We start from the raw sequence: 23,536 nt of genomic DNA on the forward strand, positions 1-23,536 counted from the left end.
GTTTGTGGTAGTTGAGTGTGGATTTCTTTGATTGCATCCCATAGAGTTGAGGCATGCGACTGGCTAGAATCTGCTCTCTTTTGTTCACCTTAACCCTACATAACCTGCTGACCCCTGATGATTAGGCCCAAGGCTGGAATAATTCATAGGCTGGTCTGTCTGCCATTTTAGAGTATGGGAGTGTTTAGGCTTTATATCATCTCCCCTAGAATATAAACTCTTGTTGAGGCTATAGGGTCTTCTGTCTAGCTTGCTACTCCAGGGGCCTGGGTTTATTCTCAGTTTGGGGACCTATTCCCCATAATGACTAGCAGGCATTGGCCTCTCAACTCACTATTTATGCCACATGACACCAAGGAGACTAATCTTTCCTAACCACATATTTATGCTGTCTCAGTGAGGCTGGGCAATCCCACATGGGTGTAGAGCCTCTGCACTGCCATATTCCTCTCTCCCACATGAATTTAGGGTCCTTTTATGATAATCTTTACTTATTACTCCCTTTCTGGGCCAAAATGAGAGGACAATTGAGACACAGATCTTTATTACTCTTTTCTTCTTTCTGCCATCCCCAGGGTTGAAAAGTGGTAGGTTTATCCTTTTACTTTCATTTTATTTGTGCTTCTGAAATTACCCATGGAAAAGGTACAGTTTTTATTTCATTACAAATTTGTCCTAACCCAATACTTTTACTAGATATGAATTAGTAGAAATTTGAAATAAAGTTGCATGTATGTGTGTGCACGCACTGAAGATTAAACCCAGGGCCTTGCACATGCTAGGCAAGTGTTCTACCACTGAATTACATACCTAGTCCTTTATAAATTTTGTTTTGAAACAGGGGCTTGCTAAGTTGCCCAGGCTGGTCTTGAACTTGCAATCCTCTTTACTTAGCCTCCTGAGCAGCTGGTATAACAGGTATGTGCCACTGGAAGCAGCTGAAAGTCCTTTTAAAAACATTATTGGAGTAAATAGACATAAAACAGTACTGTCAAACTGCTATCCATAAGTCTCTAAACACCTACTTTCAATTTCTCTATTAATCTATCATGGACCAATAACAAACGGTATGCAGACTGGGCTGTTTACCATGGCCACCTCTTTGGTTCCTGCCAGGCTTTAGTGGTGGACTGCAACAGCATCTCTGAATCCAAGGAAGGATTATGAACATTGGGCCTCTTGACTTGGCCCTTAAGATGTGGATGGAAACTAAAGGAATTTGGAAAATACACTTCACCAGGCCCATGATCTGTCTTGCAAGGCTGTTCTTATGCTGAAGACTCTCATTTTTTAGCACCTTGCATATTACTTTTCTTTTGTACTTCTACTGTAATAAATTCTAATATGCCCACAGCAGACAGCTGTCTTGGGTAGACTAACTGTGGAGGTCATGAGCTTAGAAAGGCAAGGAGAAGAGCACATTGATAAATTTTAGACTTACCTTTGTTATGCTAATCCTCATAAAGAATGGGGGGAAATGCTGAGTTCTGTTACTAAACCCTGATTTTTGCAGTTAGATTTTATTGCCTCAGTAAAAGCTAAAATTATTTTCTTTTCAAATAGCCCCACTATCTCATTTTGTCTCCTTTTGCAATTAGGAAAGTAAATGTTAAGAAAATCACTCTTGGGCTGGGGTATATCTCAGTGGTAATGTATATACATAAGCATGTGCAAGACCCTGGGTTCAAGCCCCAGCATCAAAAGAAAAAAAGTAAAAAAGAAAGAAAAAGAAAATTATCATCTTCATATTTAATGATAGTGAGGTAGTAAAAGTGATAAGGTTTTAAAAAGTTCTTTCTTTACAGGAACTACAGTTAAAAACAGAACAGGAAGAAAGTCTAAAACTGAAAGTTGAGGACTTTGATGCATTTCACTTGAAAAGGAGAAAAGGTTCTTTTGGAAGTATAGACCAACTCCAGGTTTGTCATTTCTATTTAGTGTTTCTAGTTTCTGTTCAATTTTTTTTTTTTTTTTTTTTTTTGGTATGGGGATGATTTGAACTCAGGAGCACTTAACCACTGAGCTACATCCTCAGCCCTTTTTTGTATTTTATGTACAGACAGCAACTCACTGAGTTGCTCAAGGCCTCTCTAAGTTGCTGAGCTAGCTTTGAACTCTTGATTCTCCTACCTCAGTCTCCTGAGCCACTGGGATTACAGGCATGCACCACTGTGCCCGGCTCTATTCAATTTTGATGATTATATAAATAGTGGCAAAAAGTAGTGGACTGTGAGTAAATCTTCAAATTCTAGGGGTTTTTGCCACTTGGGTGGGTGCAAAATTTCTAATATTTCTTCTGAAATTTCTGTTATTAAAATTATTTTCTCATTCAGAAATGTACTATATTCTTACTTCAGTAGAATGGGATTTATTTGAATTTTGTGGAAGGTGAACATGAAATCCATGTTCACTAGATTTATTCCCCTATAATCAGGTATATTTCTAAAACTCGGAGCTTTCCTTTTAACAATACTAAATTGTATGAATACTATATGTAATATATAAAGAACTATTATTTTAGTGCCATATTTTAAAAATAAACAATCATTGTCCATAAGTTAACTTCGAAGTTCAAAGAAACTGAAAATTTTATTTAAGAAAAATAATGTACTTTAGAATTATAATTATACTCAAAATGCAAATATGTCCTTCTTAATTTTGAAAAAATTATTCTCTTTTCCTAAATTTTATGTATTTTTTAATATTTATTTTTTAGTTATAGGTGGACACAATATCTTTATTTTATTTGTATGTGGTGCTGGGAATCGAACCCAGTGTCTCACGCATGGTAGGCAAGTACTCTACCTCTCTGAACCACAGACCCAACCCTGTTTTGTTTTAATAGTGCTATTTAGGGCATGGATGTATTCCCCCGTGCCTCCTTTTCATCCAGAAATGTCTTCAATCATAATCTTTTTGGTTTTTCTCTTATTGGATGGAGCTTACAAAGGATTTTTTTTACTCATCTTTTAAATTTATTATGGTGGATATATATATATATATATATATATATATATATATATATATATATATACACATACATACACACATATACACACATATATACGTGTATATTCATATATATATACCTCTGCAATAGAGAAAGATTCCTAGTGTGGATTTTTTTGTTTTTGGTGGTACTGGGGATTGAACCCAGGGCCAGTTTACCACTGAGCTATATCCCCAGCCCTTTCTTTAAATTTTATTTTGAGACAGGGTCTAAGTTGCTGAGTCTGGCCTCAAACTTGTGATTCACCTGCTTTAGCCTTTCAAGTCACTGGAATTTCAGGAGTGCACCACCACACCCACCTCCCAGTGTGTTCTTAATATAAGTAAAGGATTTTGTCTGCCCTTTCTTTTTTAGGCTAAAATATCCCAGACTTTTTAAGATGTCTGGAGAATAAATTTTAATTTCTTATAAAACAATACAGCAACATGTTAACTAGAACCACTTACTTCTTCGCGAACATGAGTTACTGACAGCCTTCAGTGTGCATTTCAGAGGTTTCAGCAATCTGAAATTACATTATTATCCTATGATTTTTATGGAAAAAGGAAAAAATAAATGATAACATTATCTTTGTAATTTCAATCTAGAAATTGGATGAACAAAAGAAATGGTTAGATGAAGAAGTAGAGAAAGTTCTGAACCAACGCCAAGTATTAGAAGAGCTAGAAGAAGACTTAAAGAAACGGGAAGCCATAGTTTCTAAGAAGGAGGCCCTACTACAGGAAAAGAGCCTCCTGGAAAATAAGAAGTTGAGATCTAGTCAGGTATTCTATTTAATTTGTTTTTCTGGTTTTAGGATTCTTTTTCTCTAAGAGGTAAATCATACCATTGTAAAGTTGGAAACCAAAATAAATTATTCTTATTTTCAGTGTAGTTTGCTACTACTTATCCAAATGACCTTCACCAAAATATGTTGCAATTTTGGAGTAAAATGTTCAATGTTATTTGAAAATCTGATTTATCATTAACTTTTTTATTGTAGTAAAATAATACTAAACATGAACTTTACCATTTTAACTACTTTTAAGTATACAGTTCAGTGGTATTAATTACATCTTCAATGTTGTAGGACCATCATCACTATTTCCAAAATTTAATTCCCCCAAACAGCAGTTCTGTAACCATTAAGTTCACCTCCTTCCAGTCCCTGGTAATCTCTATTAGTAGCTTTAGTGGATGTTTTAAATAAAACATACCATTTGATAAGTTTGATAGCGAACTTTAATAATTTGGAAAAATAGTCTTGAAATCTCTAGTTGCTACTACTACCCAATTAGGGTTTTGCAAGTTTCCTATAGAAGAAAGATTTTGTATAATGAAGATTTATTTACTTTTTTAATTTATAAAGATTTTGAGGACCTTTATAAAAACTTTTCCTGCAGGACTTGGATTTTATAAGCTAGTTAAGTAGTTTTATTAATGAATTTGCCTCCGTTTCAACTTTGAATGAGTGCAGGACCAGAAATATTTTTTTTTTAACCTACTGATACATATTTTTAACAATAGCATTTTAAAATGAAAGTGGCTTGCCCAGACCTAAAGAAGACCTATTAACTTTACCTCCAGTTAGTTTTGGGTCTGGGTTCAGTCTACACACTCACTCATGAAACAGACTTCCTCTATTAGACTTCCTTTCAGTGATTATCTAGGCCAGTAGGATATGAGTTGTTGGTGGTGTTTAACCTCTCCACATTGATATAAGAGGTTAGTAATGGGGACCTATACTTACCTCTGCTTAGTGCTCCATTTCCCAGTCTATGTTGGAATAGCTTTTAGCCTCAGGCCACTCAACACAAGATTAGGGTGGCTCTTGCAGCCAGCCTGCTTGTTTGTACTATATCCAAGTAACTTGCTAAACCAGGCTTTCAGGGTCAAATTGTAAAATGTATTCCTCCAAACATGAAAATAATAGGGAAAGATTAACAAATTAAAATCTCAGGTGAGTAATGGAAGAAAATTACCTGGCTTTTTATGATATGTTCTGTATCACAAAAGAGAAGGGAAATTTAAAAAGGAGAAAGGAAAATATTTTCCCTAAAGTAAGTTTACTTCACAAATGAAAACATCTATTTTCTGTTTTCAGTGAGATGTAATATTTAGGAAGCAAGAACATTCTGAGATAAGTAGGAAGTATAATAAATGAAAGCCACAATAAAGTAAAACAAAAATTTTAAAATTTGTTTTAATGAAACAGAAGAGAAGCTTGTGACTGTTAGTCTGTTGCATTGTTTTCTGAACAAAAGCAATAAAAATATTACATCTTTTCCAGTGCTTCAGAAGTAGTTATAAGAGTTGATTATAGTGACTGGGGTTGTAGCTCAATGGTAGAGAGTTTGCCTAGCATGTGTGAGGCACTGAGTTCAATCCTTAGCACCACATAAAAATAATAAAATAAAGGTATTGCGTTCATCTACAACTAAAAAAAGATATATTAAAAAAGAAAAGACTTAATTATATGCATTTCAGACAATGAACATGATGGACTGTACACATACATATTACCCCACTAAAATGACAGAAAGGAAATATATGCACATTATACACAAATTTAATTCAAAATAGATCATCCAGTACTGGCAGGATTGTAAAATGGTGCAGGTACTTTGGATAACCATCTTGTAGTTCCTCAGAAGGTTAAACATTAGAGGTAATATGTGACCCAGAAATTCCACTCCTAGGTGTATAAATGAAAGCATATATCCATATATAATCTCAAATGTAAATGTTCATATCAACATCATTCATAACAGCTAAAAATGAAAACAATACAGATGTTCATCATCTGCTGAATGTATAAACAATCTGTGATCTATTCATACAATGGATTATTATTTGACAACTTACAGTAATTAATTAGTGATGCCAGCTACAACATGAATGAACCTTAAAAACACACTGTGAGAACCCTAAAGAAAGAAATCAAAGAAGACCTTGGATAGTCAGAATTAATATTATCAAAATGACCATACTACCAAAAGCACTATACAGATTTAATGCAATTCCAATCAACATCCCAATGACATTTCTCATAGAAATAGAAAAAGCAATCATGAAATTAATCTGGAAAAATAAGAGACCCAGAATAGCTAAAGCAGTCCTTAATAGGAAGAGTGAAGTAGTTGGCATCATTATACCAGACCTTAAATTATACTACAGAGCAATAGTAACAAAAACAGCATGGTAATGGCGCAAAAATAGACTGATCAATGGTACAGAATAGAGGACACAGAGACTAACCCACAAAATTACAATGATCTTTTATTAGACAATGGTGCCAAGAATATACATTAGAGAAAAGATAGCCTCTTCAACAAATGGTGCTGGGAAAACTGGAAATCCATATGCAACAAAATGATATTAAACCCATCTCTCTCACCATGCACAAAACTCAAAAAGGATCAAGGACTTAGGAACACAACCAGCGACCCTGTGTCTAATAGAAGAAAATGTAGGCCCTAATCTCTATCATGTGGGATTAGGCCCCAGCTTCCTTAATAAGACTCCTTTGGCACAAGAATTAAAATCAAGAATCAATAAATGGGATGAACTCAAACTAAAAAGTTTCTTCTCAGCAGAAGAAACAATCTGTGAGATGAATAGAGAGCCTACATCTTGGGAGCAAATATTTTACCCCTCACACATCAGATAGAGCACTAATCCCTAGGGTATATAAAGAACTTAAAAAGCTAAGCACTAAAAAACCAAATAAGCCAATAAATAAATGGGCCAACGACCTGAACTTCTCAGAAGATGATATACAATCAATCAACAAATATATGAAAAAATGTTCATCATTGCTAGCAATTGCAAATCAAAACTACTCTAAAATTTCATCTCACTCCAGTCAGAATACCAGCTATTATGAATACAAACAACAGTAAGTGTTGGTGAGGATGTGGGGAAAAGATACACTCATACACTGCTGGTGGGACTGCAAATTGGTGAAGCCAATATGGAAAGCAATATGGAGATTTCTTGGAAAATTGTGAATGGAACCACATTTGACCCAGCTATCCCTCTTCTGGGTCTATACCCAAAGGACTTAAAAACAGAATACCACAGGGACATAGCCATATCAATGTATTTTATAGCAGCACAAGTCACAATAGCTAAACTGTGGAACCAATCTAGGTGCCCTTCATCAGATGAATGGATAAAAAAAAAAAAAATGTGGCATATATACACAATGGAATATTACTTAGCAATAAAAGAGAATAAAATCATGGCATTTGCAGGTAAATGGATGGAGTTAGGGAAGATAATGCTAAGTGAAGTTAACCAATCCCAAAAAACCAAATGCTGAATGTTTTCTCTGATATAAGGAGGCTGATTCATAGTGGGGTAAGGGAGGAGGAGCATGGGAGGAATAGATGAGCTCTAGTTAGGATAGAGGGATGGGAGGGGAAGGGAGGGGGTATGGAGTTAGAAATGGTGGTGGAATGTGATGGAGATCATCCAAAGTACATGTATAAAGTCACAAATTGGTGTGAATATATGTTGTATACAACAAGAAATATGAAAAATTGTGCTGTATTTGTGTAATAAGAATTGTAATGCATTCCACTGTCTTATAAAACAATTAATTAAAAAAACACACTATGAGTGAAATACACCTGTCATAATAGACCACCATTGTATAATATCATTTATATCAATTATCCAGTATAGGTAATTCCATAGAGATAGAAAGTAGAATAGTGCTGGGGCTGGGGATGTGGCTCAAGCAGTAGCGCACTTTCCTGGCACGTGCAGGGCACTGGGTTCATCCTCAGCACCACATAAAAATATGTTGTGTCCACCAAAAACTAAAAAATATTAAAAAATTCTCTCTCTCTCTCTCTCTTTAAAAAAAAAAAAGGTCTGGGCTGGGGATGTGGCTGAAGCGGTAGCGCGCTCGCCTGGCATGCATGCGGCCCGGGTTCGATCCTCAGCACCACATACAAACAAAGATGTTGTGCCCGCCGATAACTAAAAAATAAATATTAAAAAAAAAAAAAAGAGAGAGACCCTGTTTCTAAATAAAAAAAAAAAAGTAGAATAGTGGTTGCCTAGGTTGGTAAGGGACTAGGGAGGAAATGGAATAACTACTAATGGGTATGGAGTTTGTTTTCGAGGAGATGATGAAAATTTTTTAAAATTGATTATGGTTGCAAAACTGCATTTACTAAAACCAATTTATACACATTAAATTGATGAGAATAGTATGGCATGCGAATTATATCTCATTAAAGCTGATATTCAGAAGAAAGCTGTAAAGAAAGTAGAGGAGTACCAGAGAACAAGAATTAAAAAAAAAAGTCTGTTAGATGCAAAGAAGATAGATGAGTGGTTACTGTCTTAGTAGAACAGAAGACTGGAGTACATAGAGAGAGGAGCACAAATGAGGGCCAAGCCTTTAGCTTTTTAAAAAATATCAACTGTATTGGAATGTAATTCACATATAACATCAAATGAATGGGCTGAGATTTTCACAAGGCTGAAGTGAGGCATAGGCTAGAAACAGTATATTGAAGGAACGTATTCTTTTTTGCCCTGGGACAATATGATTTATTTTCTGAAGATTGAACCAGGCCCAGCAAAGGGTCAGGATCAATTAGAATACTCAAAACAGGGAACAAATGCAAGTCTACATATGAATTCTGAGACATGCATTTCCTGACCCTCACTGGAATGCTGGTAGTATACTTCCCAGTGGGAGATCAGGAGGATAAAGGCCCCAGACAAATTGTTTCTGGACAAAAGGGGTCTGAAAAGATTTCCTGATAAGTTTGATCAAATGAAGAGTGTAGAGAGGAATTTTATACTTTTATTGAAGAAGAATTAGTTGTAAGGTACAAAAAATTATATCAAATGGAAGTATGATCATTTTAATATTAGTTCAGCTGTGAACTAATAGCCATGAGGTCATAATCAAGTTAATGATAGTCACAAAGTCATAAAAGGTAATCAAATATTGATTTAACTCAGAACTGTAATATAACTTACATTGGGAAAATGGAGGTGGAGAAGAAGTAAAGAAGAGGAGGTGTAAGAGTACTAAATCCCATAATATACAGACAGTAGGCAATATCTAAAATTAATGTTATTTAGAAATATGGACATAAACATAAACAATTGTTGAAGGAGGCTGTTTCTGGGGAGTGGGCCACAGGTAAAAGGTTGAGACAAAGGACTACTTTTTCAAAATGATAAATTTTTTCATAGTATATACATGTGTATATTATAAACCATATGGCAGCAGTATGTGTGTGTTTACATATGTATCTATATCTGTATGTGTGTGTGTGTATATATATATATATATATATATATATATATATATATAAATTACTGTGATAAAAATATTTCACAAGTTATCTTGAATTAATCTATAATAAACATCTCCATAAATCTGACCAGATTTCTCCATATTTTCTGATCAGAATAAAATAAGAATAAAAACAATTGTACGTTACCCATACATCAAATCTCAACCTCTAGGAAATTGTAGCAATTCTACAATATAAGAAGCTAAGAAAGGGCTGGGGTTGTGGCTCAGCGGTAGAGCGCTCGCCTAACACGTGTGAGGCCCTGGGTTCGATCCTCAGCACTATATAAAAATAAACAAAATAAAGGTATTGTGTCCAACTAAAAAATAAATATTAAAAAAAAGAAACTAAGAAAGAATAAAGTTCAATTAAGAAAATAATAAAAAAGGAAAAACACTAGCCAAGGTATTCTTGGTAGTAAATTCATTTTTTTTTTTTTTTAAGGCATTCAACTTAAGATTGACTCTCCAAAAAAAAAAAACCCATGGGAGAAAATAATAATGTGAAAGCTAAAAATGTGTTCATTAAGTAATTTCTCTGTTTTTCCTACTTTATAAGTAGTGTGGATTTTTGGTAACTGTTTTTGGGATATCTGGGGGTTGTGTCTTTTTAGGCCTTAAACACAGATAGTTTGAAAATATCAAGTCGCTTGAATTTGTTGGACCAAGAGTTGTGTGAAAAGAGTATTCAACTCCAGAGCAGCTCAGCTGAGGAGAAAATAAGGATTTCAGAACAAGTTCAAGCCCTCCAGAAAGAAAAGGATCAGCTCCAGAGTCGAAGAAACATTGTGGATGAAAAAGTTAAAAATGGTAGAGTGCTATCACCCGACGTAAGTCAGTATTCTTTGGAACTGGAAGTGCTGTATGATGATGAATGACTTGGGTGATTTCCTTGTTCTCTTACAATCATAAAAATGATAAATCTGGTAAACATTGCTTTCTTGAGACTTTGTCAGCTTTAATGAGTTCATCTGGCATCTGTTTGGCACCATAAATCATGCTTGACTAGAGACAGATGTTCTTATATAGTGTTCCATGAATGTGTCCCTTCCTGCCATTGCCAGGCATTAGGAAATTAATATTGTCCTTGAGTGTGACCTTTTCAGCTGGGGTTTTTCATCTGAAATCACAGAACAAAGAATATGATTTGAGGGACTCTTTTCTCAGTTGTTCCAAGAAGGGCACCTGCCTTCTCTCTATGAATGTAAATGATAGTAGGACCTTAAGGGTTAATTCTTACAGATATGTTAATAATGAATCCCACTATTAGGGGAGTAATTAATCCAACTTTATATATATATATATATATAATTATAATGCATCAATAAAAAATTTTAAAAATAAAAATAAATAAAAACAAAGGTTAATTTTTTCCATGGAAGCTTGGTTGAGAAAGGACTGATGTTTGAGAGCATATTCTACACTATGTCTGAACAAATAGAGAAATTCAAATCCTAGTAAAATATCTTTTGTTATAGTTTTTATTTAGGAGAACATATGACTCCTCTCACCTCCATTTTTAAGAACTATATAAAGATGATTCATTCATTGGCTATCAAATTGTCAAAGACTATGTATTTTATTATCTTTTTTTTCATAGTATGGTGAGAATTGAACCCTATCACTTGACTACATCCCCAGTTCTTTTTTTATTTTTTATTTTGAGACAGGGCCTCACTAAGGCTGGCTTCAAACTTGTGACTTGAAAATATCAAGTCTTGCCTCAGTCTCTCAAATAGCTAGGATTATAGGCATGTGCCACCACATCCAGCCAGACTAACATCTTTTTAAAAATTTTTATTTCAGTTGATATGATCCCTGTACCTTACTTTATTGGACAGAGGTGAATTTTTGAGCCTGATTTTCACTGCAGTTGTTTTATATATATATATATATATATATATATATATATATATATATATATATATATATATATATATAGATGGACACAATATCTTTATTATTATTTATTTATTTTTATGTGGTGCTGAGGATCAAACCCAGGGCTCCACGAGTGCAAGGCAAGCGCTTTACCACTGAGCTACAACCTCAGCCCTGCAATTGTTTTTTTTTTTTTTTAATATTTTTTTAGTTGTAGATGACATGATAACTTTTTTATTTATTTATTTTTATGTGATGCTGAGGATCAAAACCAGTGCCTCACATATGCTAGGTGAACACTCTACCACTGAGCCACAACACCAATCATCTGCAATTACTTGTTATTTATGTCCTGTCATTATCAAAGCAAGAGAAAATTATATTAAGTTGCTGGAAATTACATGCTTTTTTTTAAAGAACTTGTTTTAATAATAGCATCATGTAGTATTCCTAGAACACCTTTTTTTTTTTTTTTTAGAGAGAATTTTTTTTTAATATTTATTTTTCAGTTTTCGGCGGACACAACATCTTCGTTTTGTATGTGGTGCTGAGGATAGAACCCGGGCCGCACGCATGCCAGGCGAGCGCGCTACCGCTTGAGCCACATCCCCAGCTCCTTACATGCTTTGTTGACTTTTGTCATGTTTTAGATTGGAGGCAAGAAAGAGGAAGTAAGGGGACTAGTGAAGAAGATACAAGAGAAAGGGCAGCATGAAATTAGACTATTGTTCACTGAATTGATGCAAGTAATTAAAACTAACTTGATTGGAGGAATATTATCTACTTCTACTGCCCTGTTTTATAACTTACCTTAGGTAGCTATGCAGAGGCTCACAGAACCTAGCTGTCCTAAGCAGTTAAATTGGAGCCCTACATTTGAAAGTGTGAGAGCAAAGTATGCAGAAAACATTAAGTATTTAAGGAATTTTGCTGATCCACGACTGCTAGTGGGCCCATGAAGGAAATAAGAGAAGTAGAAAGTATCATGCTTCCCTTGCGAAATTCATAAAGAGATAGAAATGTAAGAAAAATTCTCCAGAGGTGGAAATCTAAGAAATGTTAAAACTCCAAAGAACATAAAAAAAGCATGTTACGGATAACGTAGTTAAGCTATCCTCATTACATTATTTATGCAAAGCAGTGCAGTGATGGTTTGTGAGAAGATGGAGTAAGGCAGTCTTGGTGGATTTTGAGCTGGATTATAAAAAAACATGACATGGGCTGGGGCTGTAGCTCGGTGGTAGAGCACTTGCCTAGCACATGTGAGGCACTGGGTTTGATCCTCAGTACCTGGTAAAAATAAATAAACAAACTAAGGTATTGTGTCCACCTACAACTTAAAAAACAAACAAAAAAAACATGACATGTACTATGAGATATAAGACAGAAGTCCAGTTTAGACAGAACATTGTTAAATAAGACACAGTGATGAGAATAAGCAAATTATGTTTGGAGAAGAGTAGAGGTCCCTTATCAAGAAACATTAAGGCTTCTATTTCATGTGAAGTTCTGAAACAAAACTATTTATGGATCTGTGGTGAAAATATAGCACCAAACATAATACCTGATTAGCAGCTATTCTAGATTAGTTTGAGGGAGTGATGAGCCTCCCACAATTGTTAGGGTTCCATTTAGTCTTGAGAACTCCTGTATACTTTTCCTTTGCATGGTTGTTCTCCTTAGTTTAGCTCTGAAGTTGGCTCTGCTCTTACCACTATTTGAAAATCAAGATTAATATTCCCAAATAGATTTGCCAGTAGGAGATGACTAGAAACATGAGATTTTTAAAGTAACACAAGACCAGTAAAATCTAGGTGGAATGATTTGCTATCTTGATGTCTTTAAACTTACTTAAAATTATTTTCTCTTTCCACAATAAATTAAAATGTTTTTTCTAACTGTATTACTTTACTAATAGATCACTGTATTAATAGAGGATTACCTAACAATTTACTAAGGACAGATCACTTCTTTTTTTTTTTTTTTTTTTTTTGAAATTCAGAAACTAAAATTTTAAAAAAAGAATATTTGAACTCTAGGTTTCTGTTTTATTTGATGCATATTTATTTTTCTCATATTCTTATTTACAAATGAATAAATAAATATTATATTTATTCTACATGAATCCACTGTGCAATTATTAAATCAGTATAATTAGCATTTACATCTCAAATATTATAATATCTCTTCCTCTAGTTATTTTCAAATGGATAATAAATTATTGTAGGCTAAGTATCATACTGTGATCTAAGGAAACTTACAACTAATTCCTATATCTAACTGTATTTTGGTATCTGTTAGTCAACTCTCCTACTTACCCTTCCTAGCATACAGTGACAGGTACAGTATGATCTATTTCTGTATGATCAGTTTTTAGTTTCCACAAATGAATGTTAATGTTCAATATTTTTCTTTCTGTGTTTTGCGTATTTAATAGTCATCTGGTTCCATCCATGTTGCTGCAGATGGCAGGATAAACTCCAGTTTTCTTTCTTTATGGTAGCAAGGATTGAACTCAGGAGCACTTAACCACTGAACCCCAGCCCCGAGCCCTTTTTAAAAAAATATCTGATTTAGAGATAGGGTCTTGCTTTGAACTTGAGATCCTCCTGCTTCAGCCCCGTGAGCTGCTGGGATTACAGGCAGGCACCACCACGCCTGGCAACTCCAGTTCTCTCTCTCTCTTTTTTTTTGGGGGGGAGGGGGTTGAAGGATATTTATTTATTTATTTGAAACTCCAGTTTTCTAATAGTACAGAGCTATTTGTTGCCTACTAAGTAAGTGGGATCCAGGAAGAAAATATAAGAATTATTATGTTTATTTCATCTTTTAAACATTCAATTTCATGTTTTATGTGTAGAACATTTGTTGATTTATAGAGAAAGATACATATATCAGTGCTTACTCAAAAGTTTTTGTTAGCTTTTTGTTTTATTTTCTGCTGATAGGGATGTGTAATCCAGAATGTTTGCAGACCACTACTTTAGGTCCTTGTTGCTTGTCTCTGAACTAGCAGCAACAGCATCACATGGGGGAGCCTCTTTGAAGTACTGATCCTCAGGCCACACCCAAATCTGCTGAATCAGAGTTTGAATTGTAACAGAGTTCTTGTTGTTCATTAAAGTTTGAAAAGCAATGTACTTTGTAAAGCACAGTTAACTTTTTAGTAATTTGTGGTTTGTGTTGTGGTAAATTTTTCATCCCAGAAGAGTTTCCCATGGTCATTTATCTTGTCAACCAACCTACATCTTTGCTAAATTAGAGAAAACCACCACTTATAAGCTGTGGGCTCAGTAGAGTGGGCTATCCTCACATCTCTGAAGTTATACTACTTTATATTAGCTCTGTATTTTCTTAACTTAGTTCCCAAACCAGAAACTAAATTTATACTAAATTGTCCACAGCTATGTATACAGGCAAACTCTTAACATTTGGTAAAATATAATCACAGTATAAATTTAAAAGTCCAATATATTCTTTGGATAATTCACTCTTAGAATTGAACTATGTTTTATGCCTAGAACATTCGTTTAATTTATAGAGAAAGATACATATTTCAGTGCTTACTCAAAAGTTTCATTATTTGGGCTGGGGCTATAGCTCAGTGGTAGAGTGCCTGCCTAGCAAGCATGAGGCACTGGGTTCGATCCTCAGCACCACATAAAAATAAACAAATAAAATAAAGGCAGTCTGTCCATCTACAACTACAAAAAAAAAAAAAAACATTTTAAAAAAGTTTCATTATTTAAAGTTTTTTTTTCATCTTAAAAAGGTGAATAAATATATTTGTTCCTTTTGGAGCAATTATGAAATCATTGAATTCCTGATGGTTAGTGATTACAAAGAGGAAGAGAATATTGAAAATATTTTTCCAGAAGAGTTTATAAAATGGGTTTTAAAAATAAGTATTATCCAACCTCCCACTAGACTATGTTATTACATACCTGTTTCTTGAATTTCCTAAAATGAAGTTCCAGAAGTCACTCCATCCTTTGGTAGACCGGAAATATTCACATTATTTTCCTTTGTCATGCTGAGGGGTAGAGTAGGAAAAAACAGCCAAAGACATATGAAAATATAATTTTTCCTCTCCATTAACTCATTCAGTAGACACTTCCAGAGTTTAAACTATGTGGTAGGTACTATGCTCGCAGTAAGGATACAAGTATAGGACAATCTGCCATCTGGAATTTAGTTTATGGAATTTGACCTCTACAACAAGTATAGGAATACAGGAACATATCCAGGTCTCACAAATCTCAAATAATTTCTTATCAGAAATTTTTATTCCCTCCACTTCCAATAACATGTATTTGGATAGTTCAAAGAACTGGATAATTTTCAGACAGGGAGTCATTGTTTTGTTTTGGTATTTTTTTCCTACAAAGGAAATTTTCTCTGATACGTGAAAAAATATCATACACTTCTACCATTTTTTTTTTTCAGGGAGGGGGAGTACGAGGGATTGAATTCAGGAATACTTGGCCACTGAGCCACATCCCCAACCCTATTTTGTATTTTATTTAAAGACTGGGTCTCATTGAGATGCTTAGCACCTTGCTTTTGCTGAGGCTATCTTTGAACTCTTAATCTTCCTGACTCAGCCTCCAGAGCCGCTGGGATTATAGGTGTGCACTGGCTGCTCTCACTATTTTTAATGCCTGTATTTTTCATGGGCATCTTATGAAATGTTTCATGTCCTTAAATCTTTAGTACCTTTGTTAAGCCATACTATTATTTTCCCTCCAGAGCCTTTCCTTTGATATCCTAATTCTTTTTCAGAACTAGGAATTGAACTCGGGGCCCTGCCCATGCTAGGCAAGTACTCTACCACTGAGCTAATCCCCAATTATTCCTAGTTCTTAATAATTTATTCTAAATTTATTTCTTATTTCTCTCCTAGCAGTATATTATTTTAAAAGATCATTAGAGGGACAACAAGGGTCTCTAGATCTCATTAGTGACAATATATATAAATTGCAACTGTAGGAATGGTGGAGGAAGATGACAGAACTGCTAATTCTGTGGACTAAGGCCTTCCAGTTTATTCCTTTGATTAGGTGATTTGCGTTTGTTGTATGACCTTGGAATGTTACAGTACTCACCTAAACAATTCCATTTTATTATACAAGATTTACTGTAAAGACTCAATGATTATATGTTTTATATACATGCACACACACATACACAGTATCGTATGGCATAACAGAACTCAAAACATTCTTATTATTATGGGGGAGGGGTACTGGGTATTGAACTCAGGGGCACTTGAACATTGAGCCACATCCCCAACACTATTTTGTATTTTATTTAGAGACAGGGTCTCACTGAGTTGCTTAGTACCTCACTTTTGCTGAGGCTGGCTTTGAACTCGTGATCCTCCTGTCTCAGTCTCCTGAGCCACTGGGATTACAGGTTGTGCTACCATAATCCACTCAAACATTATTTGATTAAAATATAGTAAAACGGCTGGGGTTGTGGCTCAGTGGTAGAGCGCTCGCCTAGCATGTGCAAGTCCCTGGGTTCAATCCTCAGCACCACATAAAAATAAATAAATAATGGCATTGTGTCCAACTACAACTAAAAAATAAATATTTTTAAAAAAATATAGTAAAAGAGTAGTAATGTCCATTAAACTCAAATTGCCTAGTAAGATCTGAGTATATGACAAAGTCCAGGTTTTAGTATTTCATTTTAAATGAGTGATTTCTGTTGTATTATATCTAGGAAGAACATGTTCTTTTCCAGCTTGAAGAAGGGATTGAAGCTTTGGAAGCTGCAATCGAATACAAGAATGAAAGTATCCGGAGTCGCCAGAATTTGCTTAGAGCATCACTCCAAAATCTTTCTCATAGTGAAGCAAATGTTTTGGAAAAATTAACTTGCCTGAATCCTGTTGATATTAGAGCTATTCTTTTCAGATATTTCAATAAGGTATTGTTTTGAAAGAACAGTATTTATCTTATCAATAGGGGTCAAGATGTTCCCCATATTTATGTTGAATTTTTAAAGAAACGGAAAGATTGAAAGATTTTATGGTGTAATTACATGCTTAAGCATGTTTTCTCTTTATACTACTGAATGTTGTCATCTGAAACTTTGTGATTATCCAAATTTGTAAGCCTACCTTTGTGAGGTGCTTATAATTGTAGGGCCTTTCAATAGAAGGCCTCTTTGATATAGTTTTAAAAACCAAACTTCCTTATTATTTTTTGGTTCCAGATTTGGATGTTGCTATGCAGCATTCCTGAAAAATAAAGGTCTCTCCGAAATTTAGTTCTTTCAATGCTACAGGGCAAGGTAAACCTGTACTTTCTTGAATAATGTGTGAGTTGAAATGGAGATGAAGTGATGCATCAATGGCAAAGACAATAATAGATTTTATTAACTTGAATGTGCTTAAATCAATTAAAATATTTTATATGAATTGGACAGTTTAGAGATCCAGAGGTGTTTCATAGCATTCAGAACCATCACATCATTTCTCTAATATCTTTTTCACTTAAGATATATATTACAGGGGTAGGGATATAGCTCAGTGGTAGAGCACTTGCCTAGTATGCACAAGGTCCTGGGTTTAAATTTCCAGAGATGCAAAAAAAAAAAAAAAAAAAAATACATAGTATGGCAGGTTAGACAACTCTTGTCTCTGAAAAGTCTGTTCAGTTTATGGGAATATCAGATAGTTGGTGAACACAAAACATTGAAGTTTTTAAAAGTTCTAATTGTATGAAATAAAGATGAAAATGTTATATACAATCTCTTTGTGGATAATCAGTCAGTAGTAAACTATTGTTACTGATGAGAGTGCATTCTATTTTTGTGTGTTTGGAGGGCAGAAAATAATGGAGGACTGTCCTAGGCTACCCTTGAAGCAAGAGTTCTTACCCCAAGATACTCTAGCCAAGATCAGTGGATTTTCTGATCCTTTGTAGAAATAGTATTGTTCTGATGGGGAGGTCATTAAATTATCGACAAGTTCTATGATACTAATGTTGTGTCTGAAGTATTTTTACTTCATATCAAAAAAGAACCCAACAGATGAAATACAAGCTTGAAACTGAACCTCTTTGTTTATAGTTAAAAAATTCTGCCACTTATTCATAACATCCATTTTGGGGTTAAAGTAGGGAATTAAAAAGTTTTGAAGGGGTGATTATTAGAAAGACATAATAAAATGAAAGTATTACCAATTCAGAATTTCGACACATTTAAAAGACTGTTAGATTACTTTTTAAAAAAATTTTTAGTTGTCAATGGACTTTCATTATTTCTTTTTTTAATTTATCTGTGGTGCTGAGAATTGAACCCAGTGCCTCACACATGTTAGGCAATTGTTGTACTACTGTGCTATGACCCCCGCCCAACTATTAGATTATTTTGTGGATATATTATAAAGTAGTTGCCTAGGGACCCAGTATGTTTCAGGAAGCACTTACACTGTGGAGATTAAAGAAGCTCATCTTTTTTTTTTTTAACGTTGTTTTTTAGTTGTTGATGGACCTTTATTTTATTTATTTATATGTGGTGCTGAGAATTGAACCCAGTACCCACACATGCCAAGCAAGATCACTACCACTGAGACACAGCCCCAGCCCCAAAGAAGCTCATCTTTATGAAACCCAAGAAAAGTAGATTAATCTATCGTGTTAGGCTATCTAAAACACACTTAAAAAGTAAAAAAAAAAAAAATGTCTTTGGTAGGTGGTTAATTTGCGAGAAGCTGAACGAAAACAACAGTTACAGAATGAAGAAATTAAAATGAAGGTTCTGGAACGGGATAATATGGTTCGTGAGTTGGAATCTGCATTGGAACATCTGAAATTGCAATGTGACCGGAGACTGACGCTCCAGCAAAAGGAACATGAGCAAAAGGTGCAACTGCTATTACGTCATTTCAAAGGTAACTATTCTTTTTGTCAGTTGTATAAAGGTCATGGGGGAATATTTAAGAAGGAAAATGGGACAGAACTTATTTCTTAATAGTCCAATGTATAAGCAGTTACTACTTGCACAAATTTTTGCCCTTTACCTGTTTTGGTACTATGTTTCGGGATAGCTGAAGTTGATACGAGGCTATTCATGCTTGAAATGCCATCCCTTCTGCTTGCCCCATTAGGGCACACCACAATCCTGTTTGTTGTTGGTTTAGTTTTTATGTTGAAATGTGGAGATTTTGTCTGGCTTTTAAGTGTAGAGTTAAAATTTTTTTATCTCCTAGGAATATAGTACTATGATACTTTAATTATTTTACTTTCACAAAATTAAAGTGATAGATTTTGTCACATTCTTAGTTATATTTCTTGTAATTTTCAGTTGATTGTAAAATTTTATGCATTAAGGTTATGTATCCTAGGTCAAAACTAGACTACTATTGATAGGCACAGTTATCAATGAGTATCTGTTCAACTGTCATCTCTGATGCAAAAAGAAAGCTATCATAGCCAGGCACAGTGGTGCACACCTGTAATCTCAGTGACTCCCGAGGGGGTGAGGCAGGAGATCACAAGGTGAAGACCAGCCTTAGCAACTTAGCAAGGCCTTAAGCAACTTAGTGAGACCCAATCTCCAAGTAAAAAATAAAAAGAATTGGGAATGTGGCTTAAAGCACTCTGGGTTCAGTTCCCAGTACAAAAAAGAAGAAAAAGGAAGAAAGAAAAAAGCTGTCACAAAAAGTGGACTTCACATTACCTGGTGTATGGCCAGCTGCCATGGCAACAAAATCACTGCCAGGTGATAATGTTACTGTTCTTGAGTCTCATGAATCCACAGCTGAAAATGGGTCAAAAGGGATCTGGAAGAAGTAACCTGAGGAAGAAGAAAATTGGAGAACATTTGAATTTAAGTGTTGAGGCAGCTTACCTTGAAATTAATTCTATAATTGTTAATTAGCAACCAATTGACTAATGACAGGATTTCCTTGGCAGGATCCCAACATCATTATTGCATTCAAACATGCTCTCCTTACCTTAATTTAGTTATGTTGTCTCTAAAAGTGATGTGTGCAGAGAATTTTAAAGTGACAAGGATTATACATCAAAAGTTCATGCCATAGTCAAATAAAGACATTTTAAAAATCATTCATTTCTATAACTACAAGTTTTTCATAACAAAGTTGTAACTAAAAATGTTAACAATTTGTGAATTTTCTAATTTCAGCTGGATTAGATATAAGTTAATACTTCATGGAGGTTTTTTTTTTTTTTTTTTTCTTTTTCTTTTTTGCCGTGCTGGGGATCAAACCCAGGGCCTCATGCATGCTAGGCAAGTGCCGTACCATTTAGCTACATCCCCAGCCCTACTTTCTGTGGATTCTGATTTATGATATCATTAAGCAATTGTTATAACAAGATAAACTATACAAGCATACTTAAATAAAATTTTAGGAAACAGCTGATATTAACAAAAACAAATAGTAGGACCATTTTATAAATATGTCTCCTGAGTAGATCCAAAAGTATGTATCTTCTGAAAGTCAGTATACTAGATTTTACTGTTCTAGAACAGTGTTAGACATTCACAAATAGTAATTAGAGGCTTTAAGTTATATTTTGGCATAAACTAGAACTTATGCTGGCTATTTACCTTCTTTTCCTGTGGTGTTTTCTTATGTGATTTTATCTTTCTCTAGTCCCTTTTAACGTTTTTTTTTTTTTTTTTTTTTGGTGGGGGGGAGGTGGTGGGGGGGGTGGGGGGGATGGTGGGTGTTTTTTTTTGCTCTTAAGGCCAAAAAAATGTTTCTTAGGGCCTCTTAAGACTTTCCATATAACCACAATGCCTGATATAAACTTTAAGATATTAATGCAGCTTGTGGACAGAGTTCCAAAAGTGAACTTTTTATAGGAAACACCTACTTCTTCTGTTCTAGGGATAAGTCTTGTTAATATGAACTGCAAAAAAATGCAAACTTATAAACATGTAGTTATAGAGGTTGTTGAGGGTAGGGTAGAGAAAATGATTAAGGGCTCAGTCTTTTAAAAAAAATGTTATGGGCAGAAGAATCCAAATTGTAACTGAAAACACATCTAAAGTAAAGTAATAGATATGTGACCCTTTAAAGATAGTTTGGGGCCAAGTTAAAATATAATTTTGAATCATTTATTTAAAACCAAGTGTAACTATAAATTTTTGCTTTATAGAACAAGATGGAGAAAGCATTATAGAAACTTATAAAACATATGAAGATAAAATCCAGCAATTGGAAAAAGATCTTTATTTCTATAAGAAAACCAGCAGGGATCTTAAGAAGAAACTTAAAGAACTGACACGGGAAGCATTTCAATGGCAACTAGCATTGTCAGAACGTAAGACAAGTTACTTGTCATGCTAACACTGTTTTTCTAGCATTTGGTGAGATCATGCCGATTTCCCCATGACTGGGTTATTTAGGATGAGACATTTAACTTCTCTTTGTCTCTCTGGATAAAACTAGTTTTTTCACCATGTATAAGACAGAACCCCGCAAGAAGTGAAAGAATGAATGAAAGAACACATACGTATGTGTAAAGGAGATAGTCATTTTTAAAATTTATTTTTTTCTAGCTGTCAAAGGTTTATTCATCATGGAGAACATTTAGAACATTTAGATCACGTTTGAAAATTAAAGTATGATGTGGCTGAATGAAGTAATATTTCAAAGAGTCATATTAACTCCAAATAAAGGTTGCTACAGATAATCTTGTGTAGTATAAATGCTGGAGTTAATTCTTTAATGGATTGATGAATCTCTGAAATACAGTTATCAGCTGCAGAGTAAATGGTGTCTATATAACTACTCATTTTACTTCAAGAACTGTTTGTATATTGCCACTACAAACTCCTTATTTTTCTTAATAGTTGAGGAGTGCAACTATCTAAAATATTTTTAAAAATGTAAAATACAAAGTCCTGTATTTTACATTTTTAAATATATATATTTTTTGCAGTGCTGGGGATTCAACACAGGGCCTGTAAACTAATCTATAAACTATAAAATAATACCCATTAAAACTGTGGGAAGCTTTTTTTTTTTTTTTTTTTTTTTTTTGTACCTAGAATTGAACCCAGAGGTGCTTAACCATTGAGCCATATCCCAGTCCTTTTTTATATATAATTTAGACACAGAGTCTCACTGAGTTGCTTAGGGGCTCACTAAGTTGCTAAGGCTGCTTTGAACTCATCATCCTTCTGCCTCAGCTTCCTGAGCCGCTTGGATTACAGGCATGCACCACCTTGATTGTTTATTGATTGTCATGTGCCATTGTTTATAGTCCTTGACTCACTTAATCCTTAAAGTAACCCTGTAATTTAAGATAGCTGTCATTTTCCTGTTTTATGGTAAATTAAGCCTTCCATTATCATAAAAAATATGTACAATGGATAATACAAAAAGTAAAGTTAAAAGTGTGTGTATTCTAAGATAAATCAAGGCTTTTTATATCCTGGCCTTTTTGGAAATTAAAAAAATTAATAAAACCCATTGTTGAGATAAAGATGTTTCTTTGCATAGTTATATATAGATAAGTAGAATTAGCACCTTCATAAATGAAATTATCAAACATGACAAAAATATTCTGTAAAAAGAAATGCTATGAAGGTAATATATTGCTATGATTAAAATATACCCTCAAGTCATCAAAATAAAGAGGAGTCAATATTTCTAAAATAATAGTCTATATTTTATAAAAGAAATACTCTGCTTTGGAGCATATTCTAACAATTTAAGAATGGTTTATGAAAAGTTGGCTTTAAAGTTGGCTTTAAAACCTTTTAGGAAGGGGCTGGGGTTGTGGCTCAGTGGTAGAGTGCTCATCTAGCACATGCAAGTCCCAGGGTTCAATCCTCAGCATCACATAAAAATAAATAAATAAAATAAAGGTATTGTGTTCCAACTACAATTAAATTTTTTTTTTAAATAAAACCTTTTAGGAAGAGGAGAGAAAGGGGAAATACTGGGGAATTAATTGGAACAAATTATGTTGTAGGCATACATGAATAGGTCACAATGAGCCCCTATATATAATTATAATGCACTAATTTCAGTAATAGACCTAATTTGTACCTTTAAAAGAAATTGCTTAAAGATGGGCACAGAAGATGGGTTCAGTGAAAAAAATAAATGCAATGAAAAGATATATGCTGGGCTGGGGTTGTGGCTCAGCAGTAGAGTGCTCACCTAGCATGTGTGAGGCCCTGGGTTCTATCCTCAGCACCACATAAAAATAAATTAAAAAATAAAGGTATTGTGTCCAACTACAACTAAAAAGTAAAATCATGAGTTCAAAGCCAGCCTCAGCAAAAGCAAGGCACTAAGCAACTCAGTGAGACCCTGTCTATAAATACAAAATAGGGTTGGGATG

General features: G+C 34.3%; 1 protein-coding gene across 2 annotated transcripts in view; it reads left to right on the top strand.

The window, feature by feature from the left end:
• Positions 1–23,536, top strand: part of Kif27 (kinesin family member 27) — an 82,370-nt gene that overhangs the window by 54,095 nt on the left and 4,739 nt on the right. For both annotated transcript variants that reach the window (XM_027955618.3, XM_071600532.1), the window contains 6 exons: positions 1,806–1,919; positions 3,598–3,774; positions 9,932–10,147; positions 16,926–17,132; positions 18,903–19,101; positions 21,338–21,502. In XM_027955618.3, coding sequence (XP_027811419.2) covers positions 1,806–1,919; positions 3,598–3,774; positions 9,932–10,147; positions 16,926–17,132; positions 18,903–19,101; positions 21,338–21,502 — 1,078 coding nt within the window. The remainder of the gene's footprint in view (positions 1–1,805; positions 1,920–3,597; positions 3,775–9,931; positions 10,148–16,925; positions 17,133–18,902; positions 19,102–21,337; positions 21,503–23,536) is intronic.

The sequence above is a fragment of the Marmota flaviventris genome, chromosome 13 (genome assembly GCF_047511675.1).
Source record: "Marmota flaviventris isolate mMarFla1 chromosome 13, mMarFla1.hap1, whole genome shotgun sequence".
Classification (NCBI taxonomy): domain Eukaryota; kingdom Metazoa; phylum Chordata; class Mammalia; order Rodentia; family Sciuridae; genus Marmota; species Marmota flaviventris.